Source organism: Triplophysa rosa, linkage group LG21 (assembly GCF_024868665.1).
Source record: "Triplophysa rosa linkage group LG21, Trosa_1v2, whole genome shotgun sequence".
Taxonomy (NCBI): Eukaryota; Metazoa; Chordata; class Actinopteri; order Cypriniformes; family Nemacheilidae; genus Triplophysa; species Triplophysa rosa.
The window spans coordinates 5157561-5178091 of NC_079910.1; the positions used below are offsets into that span (position 1 = coordinate 5157561).

At 38.3% G+C, this 20531-nt stretch overlaps 2 protein-coding genes across 3 annotated transcripts in view; both read right to left on the reverse strand.

Moving 5' to 3' along the window:
• Window positions 1-28: 28 nt before the first annotated feature.
• Window positions 29-11318, reverse strand: cs (citrate synthase). Its single transcript, XM_057319074.1, has 11 exons — window positions 11166-11318; window positions 6676-6723; window positions 6269-6376; window positions 5772-5837; window positions 4145-4276; window positions 3839-4027; window positions 3542-3741; window positions 3039-3168; window positions 2298-2399; window positions 1991-2200; window positions 29-1906 (listed from the first exon to the last, which is right to left on the reverse strand). Exons 1-11 carry the CDS (start codon window positions 11214-11216, stop codon window positions 1736-1738), a joined length of 1407 nt encoding a protein of 468 aa, XP_057175057.1. The 5' UTR covers window positions 11217-11318; the 3' UTR covers window positions 29-1735.
• A 742-nt stretch (window positions 11319-12060) lies between these two features.
• The window catches only part of LOC130544895 (inactive dipeptidyl peptidase 10), a 46221-nt gene continuing 37750 nt past the window's right edge, over window positions 12061-20531 (reverse strand). For both annotated transcript variants that reach the window (XM_057319061.1, XM_057319062.1), the window contains 10 exons: window positions 20215-20333; window positions 20072-20119; window positions 19462-19560; window positions 19011-19077; window positions 17587-17781; window positions 17313-17367; window positions 16882-16981; window positions 16265-16323; window positions 16096-16168; window positions 12061-15498 (listed from right to left, as the gene is read on the reverse strand). In XM_057319061.1, the coding sequence (XP_057175044.1) occupies window positions 15281-15498; window positions 16096-16168; window positions 16265-16323; window positions 16882-16981; window positions 17313-17367; window positions 17587-17781; window positions 19011-19077; window positions 19462-19560; window positions 20072-20119; window positions 20215-20333 (1033 nt within the window). In that variant the 3' untranslated portion in view covers window positions 12061-15280. The remainder of the gene's footprint in view (window positions 15499-16095; window positions 16169-16264; window positions 16324-16881; window positions 16982-17312; window positions 17368-17586; window positions 17782-19010; window positions 19078-19461; window positions 19561-20071; window positions 20120-20214; window positions 20334-20531) is intronic.

Sequence of the window (20531 nt, forward strand, 5' to 3'; positions counted from 1 at the left end):
ATACAGAAATAGAAAGGACGCAAGAACATTTTGTTAAAAACATTTATTGGTTTTCCGTTGTCAAGTTTTCTCGTTTTTTTTTTTTTGTTCACTTAAGCTTCTTCCCCCAAATCAATTTACTCATTTAAACCAAATATCTCATTTCCCTCCCATTCCCCTGTTAGATCTGACTTTAACCAATCATCTTCATCTTTATATTGTTCATTATTTAAGAGATCCTGACGTGACACAAAACATGCACATACACCATGAAGATAAACAGACATACTGGAAAGGGCGTGGGCAACTGGACAAGTATATTTTGTTATGACTAGTGACACGGGTGCCATTGTTAGCTAATGGAGTGCTTATGGAGGCAATAAGAGCTTTCGGATTTTCAGAAAAAAAACCACCCCTGAGAGCAAGCGTGAAAACCCAAACCCAAGGTCAGATCATACGACAATTTAAAAGATATTTCCATGTTTTCATTTAAAGGTATAGCTTTATTTAAAATAAAGGGTGAGGTGTGTGATTATAGTTGGTTATGCTTGTTGGAAGGCTGTTTTGATATGTTTAAACAGTTCATACATTCAAGCAATATTTACATGAATAAATAAAACCACAAATTATGTATACCTACACAAAATGATTGACGCTTTACACAAAACATGGTTGTACAAAACTAAAAAGAACTCCAAACAGCTAAAAGAAAATGTATTTCTAATGATTATGGTTTTAAGTAGAGGTTATTAAAAACGCTCGATGAACACGGACAGAATAAGCACAGACAGGACATTGACTTAGATTGTTCAGCTTGCTCTCAAGTTGATACACAAATCACCTACAACTACAATTACTTGTGTAAATAACTCAAATCCAAGTTCTACAGATTCAAGTTGAACAGTAAAGCTATTAGTGCCAGCCATTAGTACCTGTGTGTCTCACTAATATGTTCTTTAGACATTCATGTAACGGAACAGATCGATATTTCAAATAAGAGGGTGCACCAAAACAAGCGTGTCGACAAACAACAACCACAAGAAGACAAAGATGATAGGTTGAAGTCAGACAGCAATATGAGAGATAACTTAAAGGGGCAGTACCCTTTTCAACAAATGTACAAGCTTCTCAAATTGAACTGAAGTCACAGAATCAATTCGATTGAGAGAGGACCTGTTTGCCATAATGGAGTGCTCTTATGAGGAGAGACATGTTGATGTTATCTAGAGGGACGCGCTGTCAAATTGCATAGTTTTCTGACAGGCTCGGAGCAGGACTTTTGTCAAGGCTCGCGTGAACATCTGATTTCAGGAAAATAAATATATCAAGACTAAAACTGAGTTTGTATGACCGCTGAGGATAAAGCATCTGTTTGTTCTAATAAAGGGTTTATTTACATACTAAGTGAAGCGCTAACTCTTCTGAACTAGTATTGAATAACAGATAAATAGATTTGATTTCTCAGCTGTATTCTTGCAAGCATTCAAACCTGTACACTGAAGGAAGAATTGTTCATAAGACCTGAAAAATCCATGCGAGTTATGAATCTTCAAGTGCGAGAGTGAAAAAGTAGCTGATGTGTGTGTTGTCGGGTAAGAAAGATTAATATCCTGACGCAATTAATAACAAAGGCCCTTTTAGATGACATTTAAAAGTGTACTGTCTCTTTAAATCCCTTAGCCCGTAGGCTTGTTTCTACTGTAGGTTAAGCTCCTCCCCTTCCTTTTCCCACTCCGCTGGCACGGTCTCTTCCTCTCTAGCCTGACTTGGTCCCAACCAGACCCATGAGTCCGTCCGTGCTCATGGACTTGGGACGCTCCAGAGGGAAGCCGAGCGCTCTGCTCCACACCAGCTGAGCCAAAACGCCCAGGGCCCGGGACACGCCAAACAGCACAGTGTAGTAGTTCATCTCAGTCATGCCGTAATACTGAAAAACAGGACGCTAGATGCGTTTAAGAAATGATGCCAATATAGAATTAATCAGTTTCTACACCACTTCATATCTGGTTACCTGCAGCAAGACTCCGCTGTGAGCGTCTACATTTGGCCAGGGGTTCTTGGCTTTGCCCTGCTCCAACAGCACATTGGGTACGATCTTGTAGAGCTGAGCGACCAGCTTGAACATGGGGTCGTTGGGAAGGTGCTTGAGGGCAAACTCGCGCTGGCAGGTGTAGCGAGGATCTGTCTTTCTCAGCACAGCGTGACCATAACCTGGCACCACCTGATTAATGACACGGTAGATTAGAGACAATGAGCCGTTTGCATTTAGTCTGTTTGCATTTTGTTCTTCGACTGTTGAGACGTGTAAGATCACTTACTCTGCCTGATTTAAGTGTGTTCCAAATGTAATCCCTCATCTTCTCGTCAGAAACCTCACCGCCGAGCTCCTTCTGCAGGGCTGTGAGCCATACCAGTACCTCCTGCAGGACAGACGTGGAACATCATGAACAAAAGAAAAACGTAGCTTTTAAATGAATGCAAGTTAAAAGCTGTATAACTAACTATCAAATTTGATTATTTTAAATAATTAGGGCTGGGCAACGTATCTAGATAATATCTAATATTCTGATAATTCTGCTAAAGATATAAAATAACAGAATATCAGTAATATTGAATTTTGTTGAAATTTAAGATTGATGTGCCAAACGGCACCAAAACACAAGTTCACTATCAAGATAATGCATTAACTATTATTTATCACCCTAGGGATGTTGAATGATCAATGGCGATTAATAGCATCCAGAAAAGTTTGTTTACATAATATATGTCTGTGTACTGTGCATAGTAATTTTGTATTTATAAACGCATTCACACGTGTATATATTTAAGAAAAAATATTTAAAAATTATATATGAATACATGCAACTATTTCCTAAATATATACATGTACGCGTTTATAAATACAAAATAAATATGCGCAGTACACGAAACATCATGTAAACAAACTTTTATTCTGGATGTGATTAATTGTGATTAACTGTTTAACAGCCCTATATCACGCACAATGCAATATAGATCAAAATTTAGGTAACCTATAGTTAGATTTTAGTGGCTCAAACCTGATTGGCCAGTCCGTGCAGAGGTCCTGCCAGGCCGTTCATAGCAGCACTGAAGGAGAGATAGGGGTCGGACAGAGCGCTGCCTACCAGGTGGCTGGTGTGTGCGCTGACGTTTCCACCCTCATGGTCACTGGACAGAAAATAAATATGTGCATGTGTTACACATCTTATAGACAGAAGACACCGACTAAAACTAGATTACACTGCCTTATTGTGTTCTGTTTATATTCATAACTAAAGGGCAGAATCGATTCACTGAATTAAGTTTCCAGGATTTGCTTACACTCTTCAGACTCACAATGAATAATGACAAGATATTCCAAGTAGGATTTCGTAAAAGGCATGAAAAAAGCTAAATTCCTTCACAAATGTAGTTTCCCCCTGAAGGGAAAGCATTCTTCAGCCTTCATAAAACACAACACGAGATGTTTTCTGAGGTTCAAATTCCACAAGCTTGACAGAAGGGTTTATGACAAATGAGTCATTGAGTATGAGGTCATCACCTGTGAATGGTGAGGTAGAGCCTCATCAGTTCTGTGAACTGTGTTTCGCTGTAGCCCAGCATGTTGGTGAAGTTATGTGACCAGTCCAGGTTGGAGTCGATGGCGCCGATGCTGCTGCCCTCGCGGTACAGGTTACGGTAGATCTTAGCCGCCACGCAGGGAAGCTTAGCGATCAAGTCCATGGAATCCTCATACACAAACTGCACACAACCATAAATGTTTGTCATGGTAATATTTACCATGAAATCCTATACTCCCGTTCCCTGAAAACCGCACATCCCGCTGCGGCTGACTTACTTCCCAGTACTTGGCCTTGTTGACACCCTCAGAGTACGCCCGAGCGAAACTGCTCTCGCTGTTCAGAGCCGTGATGGCGGCGCTGAACTGGGACATGGGGTGCAGGTTGGTGGGGAAATTGTCCAGCATGGTGACCACGTGAGAGGGAAGAGCTGCACGCTTGGCCCACTCCTTAGACAACCAATTCACCTGAGGACACGAATGACAAAGACGACGGAGTTAAGAGATATAAAAGCTGACGACTGCTGCAGGAGGTTGACATTTTATATTATGATCCAGACTTGGGTTGCGAGGATTTTTCTTCACCTGCTCCTCGTTGGGCACCTGTCCTGTGATCAACAGCCAAAACAGACCCTCTGGCAGTGGCTCCTCTCCACCAGGAGCCTTGGGCAACAGCTGCTGACATTCTGGAATGCTGTAACCACGGAAACGGATGCCCTAAAGATGCGTCGACAAACAAAATGAGCATATCCGTCTGTTTCAATAAAGTTAACATTTAGACAAAGTTAGCTGGATAACCATAGACTAAATATATTTATTTAAAGTGCTGCTGTGTGTTATCCAAGGCCCTTTTCTATTTTTAGCTTTAGGCAACAACTTTGTGCAAATAAAGAGCTTTTTATCATTGACGATACAGTTTCACAATCAAGATTCACATCTACATGCACACGGATGAATTCATTTTATGGTTTTCGATGATATTTTTGGCCATGTTTTAAAGCGGCAACGAGTAACTTTCTGACCTTAAAATAATGTCTCTAAAATTATTTTAGTGGTAGGACAACTTTTAACTGGACGAATTTTACTGCCGTTGCTACCTAAGCAGCCTCCTATCGGCTGAAATTGCACTTGTAACTTTGGTGTTCGGGCCGGTACAAGCCCCGCCTATCCCCTGCTTTAAGGCATACGTGACGTCACGTTTTACTCGTAGCCTGGGAGAAGTTGGCCAGCAGCAGAGCTAACAGTAAGACGAAACGAACCAAAACATCACCATGGCAGAGCCAGCCAAAAAACCAAAGAGGGTTTTGTCGGAGGAAGCAAAGAAAAGAAAGCGAGAGAGTGATCGGACACGAGGCCGGTCACGAATCAATATCGGACGGGTTTACACTCAGTGGCGCGAGCAGCAAGAGGCAACGGGTTGCAAAACGGATGCAGACCTAGCGGTCCGGCTCCTGGATTTGTAAGTGTTATTTGTACATTTTTTGTTACTGTCCTGTACTTTTGAACGTATTTGCTATTATTAGTCTGTGTCATTGGCGCACCACCGGTTCACACTAGCTGAGAGATAATATATGGTTGCCGGTGTCGATAGCTAGCATGTTGTCGTGTCTTGTCATGAATGTGTGTAGTGCTTGTAAATGAAGACTAAAAAACACAATAAACGTGTTGTGGTAAAAAGTAGCAGATTCTTTAGTTCAGACCAGTAAACCGCGAAAATGTTGAGCAGTTCAGTCGTTGAGTAGGCTAATGTTGTTGTTATATATATATACACATGCTATGCGCTGTTTTCATAGTGTATCTGGGTCCGCCGGGTCCGTCGGCTTTGTAAACAAACTCACGCGTATTGAGCTGCCAGCGGGAAATCTTTGCGACAGTTTTCACGACACTGCACACAGACAATTCCGCTAAACAACCACGTGGGGCAACAGTAAGCAAAAGTTACTCGTTGCCGCTTTAATGGAAAAACACTGTACTTTTTACATGATTAACACATTGTTTCAAAGTTGAGAAGCACTTTAATACTTTTTATTGGTTAGATACTTGGCAAACATAAAGGGTGACCAATAATAATGATTTATGCCAAAAAATAAAAATATGGAGATACAAGGTTTCCGCAGGACAGCAGTGATATTAAACAATCTTATGCAACTTGGTTAAAGGGTGCGGTACCTGTCAGAAAGTGTTCATGTGTTTGCTCGCGATGTGTACTCACCTCATCGGGGTCGAGCACTGAGGTCTCGTACACTAAACCCTTCATGCCTCTCATTCCTCCGTAAACCTGTTCAACACAGGAAACAAACAAACATTCATATACCTCTACAAACACACTTCTAAACCACTAACCCTCCCTTCATCTTATTTCTCTGGCATCATGCGTCATAATAAAAGTCAGGTGCTTTTCAGCTGAAAGAAACTGTAGTGTACTAACAGAAATCACACCACGGCCTGATGGTCTTTGAAAAGACAGTCTGTCGAATCAGAGAGCAAAACAACTGCTGTGTGTATGGTGGGTTGCAAGACTGGTCAGGCGTGTTAGGCAACACTCACTGAACTAATGTCATAACTCACATAAATATACAATAAAAGATAAGTCCACATATGTTGAAAAGTCTGCTGTGCAATTGATACTCATTGTTCTGTACACTGTTCCTAATGGTCATTGCTAATTTGGACTGATTGTAATGTAGTGATGACAGATGTTTCGCTCACCATGTCTACGGTGATCTGACCGATATTGGTTTTGCCATGCTGCTGTCTGAAGCTCTTGATCCTGCTCTGTTCTTTGGGAATGAGGTCTGCCAGGACGTCTTTCAAATTCTGTAAAAGATCAAGGAACGCAAGGTCAGGTTTCAGTGGACAACAGCTTCAGTGGATATGGCACAAACACACTTAACAGTTCTTCTCCGCGAAAAACACAAAGTGCTTTTTGAAGGCTGAATGTGAATTCTGTATGAAACACTGAAACAGACATAAAATGTGATGTTAACCAAAGCCAGGGCTGTGATCTAAACTCCACCGTAATTCATTTAAAATCTAACGACTGCTTCTGGCTGTCATCAATGGTAAATAAAAGGTAAACGTGTTTATGTAACGTGTGAGCAGATGCAGACACATACCGTGGATCCGCTGACATTTCTGGCTGCAACAAGGACGCATGCTGCATTCTGGAAAAGAAAACGAGACTTATGAACAATGCTGTACAGAGGAAGTTATAATTATTATAATAGCTTGGGCTAACAAAAATATAGGAGATCGTTTGCTGCCTGCTGACATCTGCAAGGCAGGTGACTTCAGTTACACATTCACTATGCAAAATCCACCAGTCGCGATAGCAACGCTTTCACTCGGTTTGAATTACAAGCAAAGGTTTCACTATATTAATGACAACATTTTCTACAGGCTTTCAAGTCACAGTTCTAAGTAGCATCTTTTTGTCCTTTTAACATAAAGGATCAATGGTCAGACAACACCTAATTCACTGCAGGAGTACATCAATGTCAATGCATTTTTCTGTCAAAGCCATGTACTGCTATGTCCTTTAGCTAATGCATCTTCTAAAAATCCCTGACCAGAGGTTAAGTGTCTACATAAAGGAATAATAATGAACCCTTGCAGGCTTTGAACCTAAAATCTTTGTCACCTTTGACCTGCTTCACCACAATACAGGTTTCCCAAACATGAGTTAATGTTGTTATACTGGTCTGGGGTGGTCCGAATGCTCCACCAAACAGAGCACCGTTTTGTAAACACCACAGATACACAACATTACAAATTTTCTAAAAAAAAAAATGTATCGATCAAATGTATGACACACGTAATCCTTAACCACCATGCTTAAGCACCCACATCCCTGGCAAACCTCTGAATCTCTGCATTTAAAGGTCTCAACCACAAGCAAGGTAGCAGTCACAATGAAATTTGCCATGCGCTAAACAGAGTCAGAATGATTTAAGGGCACGGACGTAAAGATGATGCGATGAGGAGGCTTCGATTTTCTTACTGATCAATGTGATCTGAATATTTCCCAGTGCTCATAACATTACGTTACATATTGAAGTGTTAAACATGGATTATATCAAACATGCAGTTTATAAAACAGTCGATTTTGTGCTGAGTCCACCAATAGGTTTCACCTGGTGAATAATATAACAGCCCCTACCAAGGGAAGAGAACACTATACAGGATGGGGTGGGTTCTCTAGGGCCAACGTCTAACATCCTAACAAACCCAACAAACCCATAGCAACAATTCACAACAGACGAGCATTGTGCTGCTAATCGCCACTTACAAAAGTCACAAAACATTTACAAATCTAGTTTATTTGTGTGTTCCTTAATCTTCACAAATGCTACCTTTCTGATCCAAAGCAATCTGGTGTTGTATTACAACAAGCTGTTATAATTTGCAAACATATGCCTCTTATCTTTTTTTTAATGAAACATGAGGATGGAAAATACATCATATACAGCTGCTTTTCAATGTAAGAAACCGTAAGTCTGAGAGACTGAGTGGAATTACGCGGGAAATGATCTCAAGGTTATGGCACCTTCTGGAACAAGAGCCAATACTTCCTGCACCATTGGGCTCAAACACTCCCACATGTCACTCTTATTATTATATACTTTATTGATCCTTCGCAGGAAATTGAAATTGTTACATCATCAGCAGCCACAGTCATTCTTAACACACAAACAACATCTATCCAGCACATAAAATACATAAGATATAAAAATAGAGATAAATATTAGATAAAGGTGACACTGTGCCCTCACAACATACAGTAGCTACATGACGTAGCCAAAAGACCCTAAGAAAAACTCATAAAAACTATACCATGGGTTCATTTACAGAGAAGCTGTTATCGTTGTTAAAGAACTGTTGTTAAAGAACTGTTAGTGGCTGCCCTTCATTCCTTGCCCACGGCCGTGTAATCTGTGAGGCTGCGTGCAGCTGTGCAGCACAAAGTTGAGGCTGCGTGCAGCTGTTAGCTTGTCCCTAGTAGAAGAGAGTCATTACATAACAGGCTTTTTTATGTGACCCTGCTTGTGAAACCCCAGCCATAGACATTTTTGTGATTTTGAGTAAGACCATGTTAAAGATTAAAATCATAGTGAAATTAATAGTTAAAATCAAACTACCCCGAGACTCGATCAGCTCCCGAGATCGTGAATCAGTATATCGTGTACACAGGTCCGGGCACTGGTAAGGACCCTGGCTCACTTCACATTGGGACACCGTTCACTTATTTTCATGTGACGTGACTGCTTAAGCGAGTTGTGATACTTCACAGCTGGTATTAATCAACAACTGGCAAAACCGACATCTCTCTGACTTTATTTTTTAAATACGGTTGAAATACACATGAGAAACACTTTCATTATTCTGTTACATATTACTTTGGATTTTAAAAATGGTGAAACTGGTAATCTTCCAAAGTCTGATTGTTTTTAAAAGTAATATAGTTCCTCATAAAGTCACACAAAGTACCATTACAAATACATAAAAAGACCACATTCTAAAACTCATGTTCTATGGTATAACCTAAATTTGAGTAGTAGTAAGTATGTATTAAAGACCACTAATAAGGCTTCCAATCCTTGACCAACCTCAACCCGACCACTTCCAATAGATTGCATAGAAAGCAAGCCATTTCAGCTATTCCAATCCATACGACATCTAACAGTGACCTCGATAAGAGCATCAAGGTGACCAAAATGGTCTCCTATTCTATGCAGTTGAGACACCGTGTTAGCAGGGGTCCTATTCTATGCAGTTGGGGTCACCGTGTTAGCAGGGGTCACTAGAAATAGCATGCAGATGGATTCTTAGGCAGGCATGTGAGACGAATTAGTCCTTTGTGTTTGTTTTTTTAAGAGAAGTCATAATGGACAAGCTGCTCATGATATCTAAAGCTCCTTGAGAAACATGTTTTACAACACTCTTTAAGCAGATGACAGGTAGACAGCTGTGTCAGACGGGTCTGCATGCTTGAGATGTTTTCTAACATTGACTTGCTGCTCTGAATGCTTTAACAAAAATACAAGATGGGTAGAGCTGTATAATTTGCATAAAAAGATTTATGCAGTATCGCAGACGCAGACTGCCTTGCAATCCGCATTAAATTCTAAGCCAAGCTCCATGTTCACCTCTGCAGTGTCATTTCGGTGTATCTACTTAGTGCCCTCAAGTGTTTACCAAAGCTAGTCCCAACAGTCCATGTCTGAACAGCGTCAAATACATTATCTTGAAGAATAAAGCTAATTACGGACATACAAAATGCGTATCGCATGAACTCCAAACAGCAGATTACATGCCAATAGTGAGACTAGTAAGAAATTTTCCATTGAGTACAAAGGTCACGTAGGGATGCGAATGAAGTGTTAACTAGGGATCACAAGAGCACAGTAACCTAAATTACAATACTACTGTCATTCCCACAGTGTGGCAATGGCCTTATCTCTGTAGTAACAACAATTATGACTGTATAGTCTTATGAGTGGACCGCAGCGTAAGGATAAAGTGCACTGGGTCATGGGTGCCCTTTGACACCCTTAAAGAGCCTGTGATTCCTTTCGCTGCAACAAAGAATATCACATTGAAGTCAGATGTTAACACCACTAGTCACACATTTTAACGCAAGAACACAACTTTATTGAGAAACAATATTTGTATGACATGTAACTATGGAAATCACATAATACAGTACTCTCTTCCTGATTCCTGTTAAAGGTTTCAGCATCATCCAGGAAATAATATTCAAGTGTACTTCCAAAAGGATGAGTCGTGTCCTTAAATGTTAATTGTCATATTATAGTACATGTATAACGTATGTCTATTAGCAGCACGGATTTTTGAAATCATGGTCTTTATAAACAGGATCCGACCCTCGGTAAAGCAAATTTATCAGTCTGATTATTAAAACAATGAATGATGATGAAGGTCTAATACGCAACAAACACCAACAGATCTGTCAAACTACAGCTGACCTTTACAGACCAGGTGGAGATCACAGATGTCAAACTGGTTTTATTTCTTTTGGTACATTGTAACGACTGAGACACGCTATTGCTAATTGGTATTAAGACTAATTTAACTGGTCTCAAGTCATTAAATTGCGTTATTACAAGGCCAAGAACATACAACTCAATGACAGACACCATTCTCATAAATAAAAAATAAATCATTCTCATTCAACGAAGCTAAAGCTAACCATACGAAACAGCTGTTTAGTGTCTATGACTAAAAACTTGCTGCCTATCTAGGGAGCAATATATGTGTTTGGCTAGTATTTTGTACGTTTTTGGACATAACAAGCGCGTTTAAACATAAAGTAACGCGCCAATGATGACCAGAACTGCTGTTCAGACAGTCAACTAACTAGGTTTTGTGATTGATTTAAAAAACACGTACAACGACAAGGCAAAGAAACACAACACCCACCCCACCCAAATGTCCCAAAATCGCTTTAAAATATGATTTATGATGTTTCTTTTTTATTAAAAGGGCCAGACTTCCTGTCTGTCAGTCAGATAAACTATGCTAAGCTAAGCAATCCGGCGAGCAGCTTGTCTCTTCAGTCAGTGTAATGAAAATAAAACTTTCCTACCTTTGAACTGAGGAGCCTCGGGGCTAATCTGCTGATAGAGAGGAAGGACATGATTTCTGTATGTGTATATAAATATCAGAAGTGGTTTTTAATCGACCCCTGCTTGAAGGTGCCCCTCTCGGTACCGTGCTCGCAGTGAAGGTTGAAAAGGGAGTCAGGCCCTGTTGTAGGCGCGGTTTGTATCGTACAGGGTTCTGGTGAGGACGGAACGGAAATACGTAATTTGATTGGTTGAAAATCGAATGAGGAATTTTTATTGGTAAGTGCAATCATCGCGTTTTTGTTTGATTGGCGCAGGGAAAGGCAGCGTATACATTATTCAGACGTAGACGTTGGTCCATAGGTGTTTTTTAACTGCCTGTTTAAAATCAGGATGTGGTGACTTGACTGTGGACTTTTAGGTGGAAAAATCGGTTATATTCCCCCATTGATTCGATTGACTTTCTTTTTAATTTTATTACTTTGGTAATTAGTTTTTTTGTATTGCCAGGACATTATACTTACTATACTATAGTTACATTATCCCTGTAATGAATGTATTTAAGTTAAATTACATTGCAAAGAGCACAATAAATGTTTGAATTGAAATAATTGTTTACCAAAAAATTAAAATTATTTAATATTTAATTCACTATGAGGTCGTTTCAAATCTATATGACTTTCTTTCTTCTGCAGAACACAAAAGACATTTTGAAGAATGTTTGCAACACTGGTCCCCATTGACTTCCATTGTATGGGCACAAAACCACCTACACATTCCTCAAAATATCTGTTTCCACAGAAATAGTGTCAATGTTTTTATTTTTAAGTTAACTATCCTTCAGAAGCTTTTTATGCCAGTACCCATTTATATGAATCACGGTTATACATGCATGTAAATCGCCCTCAATTTAACTATAATATGAACATAATATACACAAAGATTGTAGACTTTATTGGAAAAGGGTTAATCAAAAACAAATGGGATGTTCAATTCAAACAGACATCATGCTGCCTATGACATTAGCATGGCTCTGTAGTTTCTTGGACCAACAGCACAATATAACATTCTGAAATATGTAACTTGCTTCACAAGGTTTGCACGGAACTTACAAGGTTTTTACATACATACATTTCAGCAATAAATGAAGCTCACAAAAAGTTTCCGAAGTAAATATTTGATTGGCGAATGAGAAGGTTCAAGGCAGGTGAGAACACTGTGATATGCATTTCATCACAATAATAAGCAATATACTTCAAAGTATCAATACTGCTTTTTATTGCTATCTTGTCTAATCTGTTATCATTTATGTTATGAGTTTATGATGTCTTTTGTTTAACAGATGTCACTGTGTTATGAGCTGGTGAACTTCTGGTTTCTCAAACCTGCATATATCAATTATAAATGAACAATTAACAAAAAAGTGCTACATTGCTAGTACCATTTTTTGCATATTTTTGCATTGTGATACCTTTTTTAACATGGTCCATGGTAGTATTATGCTACTCTTTAAAATATCATTGTAATGGCATGTCAATACCACACAAAAAAAGTTAATCTGATATGTTTGGCAATATGGTTATAAGAATACAATATGAATATCAAAATACCCCAGTATTACCACCAGTGCTCGAATTGAAGGGGGCTGGGGGGACCCTCAGATATTTTTATTTGAGTAAAAATGATAATGACAAATGTGATTAAATTCATGCAATGGATATGGTAAATTTCGTGAATTAATTATTTACAATAATTTATATTAAGTTTGTTTATGGGCTAGTTGTCATGTCTCTTTAAATTTTAAACGCCCCGCCCCACAGCTAAAGACCGCTAATCGCAGGACATCGTTGACATGACTGCTTGATTAGCGTCGCTCCGGTGAAGCTAACTTCAGCTAATAAGTGGAGAATAATAAACGTCCACTCGCAGTCGGGAAGAGGAAGCTTCTACTTTTTTGAGGGGTAATTTTCTCTCTCTATATATCTTTCCACTATATTTATCAACTCCATGTCGGGGCTTTTGTATTCCTTGCGTAAATTATTATTAGGCCTGGTTCTGGGTGCTAGAGTTCTCGATGAAGATGAGTGACAGCTTTTTAGTAATTATAATCGGAGTGCTCGTTGTGCGGTTTCTGTGCTTTATATAATCCACTCAGAATTGTATAAAACTTGTTTTTCATGCTGCTCAGACCAACGGCTTTTGGGAATTACATCGGCATATAAATGCGGGATTCACTCTATGATTGACATATTGATAGCCATAGTTAGTTCCTTAATAAAGCAGACTTTTGGACTGAAATGGTTGAATGGTCTGCTGACAGACTCACCCTTGCCGCCACCTACTGGACGTAACTATGTAAACTGCACTGAAATCGTTGAAAAATCCCCACAACACTAACACACAGCCGGTCTTGTCACAATTTATATTCTTAATACCTAATAAACTAGTTTCTTGCATTTAAACAAGTCTTTTGGAACAAACATTATATTCACAAAGTGTCAATCATCCAGTTGTTTTTAGGGGAAATAGTAAATACTACATTGGTAAATAATGCTAGAATTATTCTGTTGGTCGTACACTGTTCAAAAGTCATTTCTGTTCACCAAGCCTGCATTGATTTGAACCAAAATACAGTAAAAGAAGCCTGTTCTTTTATGTAAGCCTGCTTTTAATAAATAGTATATAGTTATGCATATTATGATCAAATATATTGTGTATTTTGTAGGGCTGTCAAAAGATTAATCGCGTTTAATCGCATCCAGAATAAAAGTTTGTGTTTACATAACATATGTCTATGTACTGTGCATATTAATTTTGTATTTATAAATACAAACACATACACAAGTATACATATTTAGGAAATATTTACATGTATTTATTTATATTTACCAATATTTAGATTTTTCTTAAATATATGCATGGATGTGTATGTGTTAATAAATACAAAATTATTACGCACAGTAAACAGATAAATATTATGTAAACACAAACTTTTATTCTGGATGCGATTAATCGCGATTAATCTTTTGACAGCCCTAGTATTTTGTATAAATTGTATATTGCGAGACTAACCCCCACCCCCACCAAAAAAAGTCTTATGGTGGGGACCCCCCATAAGCCTTGATTCAATTCGAGCACTGATTACCACTGTAACATGCTACCGTCACAGTACTTATTTTACAGGGATATCAGTTGCAATGAAATAAAAATTTAGTAAATGCACAAACTGCCACATTCAGAACTGTAACACAACTTAATATTGAAAGGTTTGGTCACAAAGTATTTGGCACATTTCGTATGTAAACATGACAAAAATAAAAAGTAAAAAAATAAAGTTTGTCTGCCGGTGAAAATACAGTGTGAAAATACAGACAGCATGGCTCAACGTAGAGATTTGATGTAAACCGTATAAGGGCTTCTGTAAACAGCAGCATGCAGTGTGATGTTGAGATTGTGGCATTGATTTTGTACCCTTATTGGCAGGACAGCCTGTGCATACTGCAATGCTTTAAAGATGCTCTCTGGGTTTTAAACAGACCGTCCGTGCACAGACATGCTGACATCTGGTGTGCGATTTCCACTTTGTTATGAGAGGATCCTATAGGGTTTGGCACAGAGATTTTGAAACGGTAAACAGCACCATGCAGCCGGTTTGTCATGCATATCAAGAGCCAGGTTCAAAGAATATGTTGCAATTCACATTCAGTCAAATCTTCCACAGTATAGGCTACTACAAAGCCGTTTTGGTGTATTTTCCAACCCTACCACCCATGCTGCATACCACATAGAATATATTGAAGAAGTGTCGTTCACCACAAGGTGGCACTGTGACATCAAGGCTATCGAACATGCCTGTGCAGCATCTTTTACCCATTTACCCACAACCTGATCAAAGATGTAGATTGAATGACTTCATATGTGCTTCATTTGTAGACTGTATGAATCGGGTATGCTTCATCTCCCTGCTGTCATTTTCTGACATTTATGGTCATTGATCTGATATTTGAAAATTGTGTTGGCTGTAAATAGCTGGTGGATTTGATCCTCCTGAGCCTTTGCTCTTTGTTCTCTTGGTGGCATAACACAAGTCAGACATTGGTGCTTGGAGGCTCTTCTGAAGATACAGTGAAAGAGATTATTCTTCCTCCTCTTCTTCTTCCTCCTCTGCTTCGAGGAAGGGGTCGTGTTTGAGGCAGTTTTGGAGGTAGTGAAGGAGGGTGCGGTGTAGGTGCTGGATGCTCTGCTCATGTCTTAAGTTGTGGCCTTCGTCCGGGTACAGCTGAAGGGTGTAGTTGGCCTCCACTTTCACTAGACGACTCAGTAATTCAGCGCTGTGCTGGAAGTGAACACGAGCTAGATGCACACACACACAACCAAAACAATGTCACAGGTAATAGATCAAATAGATAACAGATAATAGATAAACAACCGACATATAAAATCAACAAATAGATTAGAAAACAACAGAAATAAGCAAATAAAAACAAGAACTAAAAACATCTCCCATGACTCAAAACTTAAAATAAATCAAAATGACCACAATTTAATATTTTTAAGATTTCGTTTTTTGATACACAGTATCAGTTTTAAAACGTTACGCTTTATAACACGCCTTCATTAAACATAAAATCTCACCAGATAGCAATATCTTGGCGGTCCTCTGAAATTTAACACTGTTAAACATATTTAAATATGCATGATATCATTCAACACATAACTCTAGGAGCTCTAAAATATTTAAAGTAAAATAAAAACTAATTACATCAGGACTAAAAACTAAACTTAAGACACTGAAAACTAAAGAAAATAATAATAATAAAAGAAAAAAGCCAAAAATGTAATTAAAAATGTTAAACTATAAAAACCTGACAGGAGATTTTTTTACAAATTATAAAACAAGGACACAAATTATTTATATTCGAGGGATTTCTGCAGCTGTGAAACACTGACCATCTGCAGTCCCGTGTATGAGGAGAAAACTTTCGTCTTTAAGCTTGTGGATGTCGTCCAGCAAAGATGCAGTCTGCAAAAACAACAGAATAATTACCACAGTATATTCGGATCAAAGCCACATAATGCTTGACAATAAAAGAAATAGCCAAGAAGGAGAAAGTTATACCATGTAGGAATGTTCCTCTTTTGCAGGGACACCCAGATATCTCTCTGAGAAAGTGGCACCTAAAAAACAGGGATGATTCAGTTTTCACACACATCAAGTGTTTATGTGTAATGTATACTACATATTAAATTGATTATATACAGATGAGGGGTGTCCAGTCCTGCTCCTAAAGACCCACTGTCCCGCAGAGTTTAGCTCCTAATTCAAAACACCTTGAGGAAAATTACAGTTGGTTTAATGGAGCAGGATTGAAACCAAACTCTGCAGGAAAACAGCCCTTGAAGATCAGGAGTCAGGACCGATCATGTCAGACATAGACGTAATTACACAAAAGTTCTGTGGCATCTTTCCCATCATATAAAAAGACAAATCACAAAAAAACTTGTCTTAAACTGTTCTCACATTTGCCAAAATGCCAAATTCTTGCAAGACATGTCTGAAGTCTAGTTTTGAAAGCGCAACCTATGAGCAATAAATTCTGGGTCCGGGATTGTAAAGAGATGCGTACCATGGCACTACATTATCTTCATATTCATATTTGAATATGGTATTTTCTATACACTTCAAAGCAATCTAAGAAAAAATTGCTCTGTTTAATACAGAAAAGTGTCACTTACTGTAGAGCTTGAAGTCTGTAACAGGAGCCATAACAGCAGCACATTTAAACATCCGATCAGTTGCTGTCAACATCTTCAAACTTAAATATCCACCAAAGCCCTGTGAAGACAAATAATGTCAGATTCAGTACATATTCAAAAACAGAATGTGATACAATTATTTGCTACTCCGTGTCAGTCTGTCTTCAGTAAGAAGTCTTTGTAAGATAATAATGTGTATACAGTATTAAAACAAAAGGCCACAAGAGGCTGTGTGTTTAACACTATTTATCATCTTATAGAGATTTTCCTTGCCAGTCGACTATGACTACAATTCCAAAATGTTTTTAGCTTGTTTCTGGAACTTAGTTGCTTACTGGCCAAAAATGGTAAAACAGCTTTAAACGTATTTCATCCAATCAGATTTCAAAGCAAGACTTTAGATACTGCACCTTTCCATACACAGCTATTCTTCTCCCATCGATGTACGGCAGCTGCATCAACCACCTGCAATGCAAGACTCATGATAAATGGTTAGCGCTTCATATGCAACCGCTGAATTAACTCTCAGTTGAAATATAAACATTGCTTCTTGCCTCGAGTAGGATTAAATTCAATTAGAAAACCAAGTAATTATGGAAGAAAAACTAACATCAAGACATTAGGCATTCATAATCAAATGTAATAGGTATCATTCTTAATAAGTGAATACAGAGAACGACTCACTCAATGACACCGAGCTGATCTTTAATGCGGAGGAATCCTAGTTTACGAGGGTCTATAGTGCTGCTTTTCTGCCCCTGTGACAATCGGCTCCTGATGTCGATCCACGCAAGCGCCACTCCGTGCAGACTGGACAAAACCTCCGGCCAGCCCAGGGCAAACTCCTCCGTTACAGACTGCATACCAGGAGCACCATCACTAAAGGTGTGGGTAGAAAGGAGGATTTGATGGATGGAGGCAAAAAAAGTATATAGACATGATGTTGTATAGATTTGCAAACAAGCTGATCATTCAATTGCATCTGAACTCTTTTACCTCCATTTATGACAAGGTTTTTTAAAAATGTTAAAGTATAGTGAACAATATTACTGTTTCATGTTACATTAAGTATTCATATTTATTTCTGAGTGCTTACCTCTTCTTTCTTGCAACATGCATGCCTTATAGAATTGCTTATTATTATTTATATTTGTTTACATTCTCACTACAGTTTTCTTTGTCACTGACTGGGGTTTATAAGGCGGTAATCTTTGAAAAGCTGTCATGATTTAGATTCATTGTGACAAATGAAATATATATACTATCTATATATAAATAAATACTGTAGCTAGATAGATAGACAGACAGACTGATAGACAGCTAGATAGATTCACTGTTATTGCTGTTACCCATTTTCTGAAAGTACCAGAAACAAGTACTCTGTATTCTTTTATCTGATATATTGTATGTTTATATATTGAAAAAAATATTATGATTGCCATTAAAGTTTTGTGAAAATAATAACTTTCATGGCTGGGAACTAAAAAAACAGGGAAAGAGTTAATTAACTTACATACTGCTTATTAATACAGCAGCATTCATAAAACATGTAACTCAATGAAGAGAGAGAAGAGTCATAATGTAATTTGCATTTCCCAAAGGAAAAAATATCGCTTGTAGTGCAGCAAAAAAAAAAACTGTTAAAGTTTTAGGTAAACTTTGGATGCTGCGTTGTCATGACACTTCACACAGTCTTGCAGTCGACAGTGCACTTGTGAAATGCCTTAAAGGGACAGTTCATCAAAAAATATAAATTCTGTATAAATACCATAGTAGGAAAAATGACAATGGTAGTCAAAAGTGCCCCAGAAATGTTTGGTTTACATTCTTCCAAATTTCTTCTTTTGTGTTCAACAGAACAAAGAAATGTATAAAGAATTTTTTCCTACTATATTAGTCAACGGTGGCCAAGAACTGTTTTGTTACAAGCATTCTTCCAAATATCTTTCTCTGTGTTCATCAGAACAAAGACATTTATACAGATTTGGAACAACTTGAGGGTGGGTAAATAAAAAACGGAATTTTCATGTTCTGTTCCTTTAACCAGAATGCGTGCAGATTACAGTGCTGCCTTTTAAGAAATAATACAGGTGTGGGAAAACACTTACATGATCATAAGAAGAGGGTGGAGGTTTCCCTCGTATCCAGGGGGCAAAGACATCTTCAGATCTAGGTCTGTAATTATTCATGAAAACAGTTACAACCTAACTAACGGACGCCGTTACTGTACCGTACTGCAAAGAAGTCTGGGTACTGGCTCATCAATATTCTAACCACTGGCAAATGAGCTCCCACGAGCCTGTTGGGTTGTAACAAGCTCTCATGCGCAGAACGCACACATAAACCATCATACTGGGGCTGGATGTACAATGCATGTCAATGCATACACACATGTTGACAGGTGCAAACCCTCCCAGAGTCTGTGTGCAGCTGTGAGGATCCAATTAACAAAACTGAAACAATTATCTGATTGATTTCTAAGTGTAGTTGGCTTTTTAAAAGGTTAAGATCAATTCGTGCTGAAGGAGAAATGCAATTGGTTAATTAAGAAATCTTTACCATTGTTTTCGGTGGAAAATGTCCGGAAAAGCATCTCGGGAAGCCTTTTGGTTTCGAGAGATATTGCAAGGAGGCTGTTGTCTTCCACCACTGTGTATTCTGCAAGAGCCATACACAAACTTCATTAGGTTTTGGCATAAACTCAACCCAGGATGATCTAGCAGTTACAGTTTTTATAAAACTATAAAATAAATACAGTAAAGCATGTAGCCAGACAATAAAATTCAGGTTTGATGAAACCGTAGTGCATATTATTAAAATGTATGTCTTAAATATTGAGAAGTATCGACAATTATTGAAAAATGTGCAAAACTGGCTGCCCCAAGTCTGTATGATATTATGGTCCCTATACATATGGCTTAGGTCCTCTGACATTGTAACCAATGGGATTTTTTCATCCATTTTATCTTTCAAAAGATGAAAATTATAGACCTAATGCATTACAAACACCTTTTGCATACAACGCTAAACATACAACACAACATTTTAGCAAACACCAAAAGCTAACTACTAATATACAACTATTTGACAAAATCTATGTTTTTCTAAAGGCAAGTAATGGTTGACCTCATAACAAGTCTTAACGAGAAAAATACAACATCCCACTCACTGGATGGGTCACTTGTGCTGTGAATAGTCACTCTTGGGACACCTGGCCCTGTAAATATATGACAGAGATTTAAAAGAATAACATGAGCAGAAATGTTTGTCTTTCATCTGCTTAAGTGTGTTGGTGAAATAAAGACATCTTACCCAAGCAGTAGAGAGTAAGATATGTCTGGTTAGGACTAAAGTCTGCTTTGTAGACGTTACATCTTTCGAACAGGTTGCATGTAAGACACTGGCGATGAAACACTCCTCCCAGCTCCACACTAGGTGACAAGTACATATTTCATTAAAGCCCATCATTGATTTGATCAAAATCATGCTAATGTCATTCTAAAACAGCTGTTTTTCATATAATAAAAGCATACAGTAACCAGGGATTCATTTATTTTTGTAAATATTAACAAATATTAAATTAAAACATTTATTTTTGTGCATTTGTTACAATTTTGCAGTGCACCGTT

Bases quoted from the DNA above. Each gene is read 5' to 3' on its own strand.
- cs (XM_057319074.1), bottom strand. From the start codon at position 11,216: ATGTCCTTCCTCTCTATCAGCAGATTAGCCCCGAGGCTCCTCAGTTCA. The intron at 5,838-6,268 runs GTGAGCGAAACA...TGTGTTGAACAG, and splicing joins GTCAGATCACCGTAGACATG to GTTTACGGAGGAATGAGAGG. The intron at 2,400-3,038 runs GTTTGAGCCACT...TCTGTCCTGCAG, and splicing joins TGCACGGACTGGCCAATCAG to GAGGTACTGGTATGGCTCAC.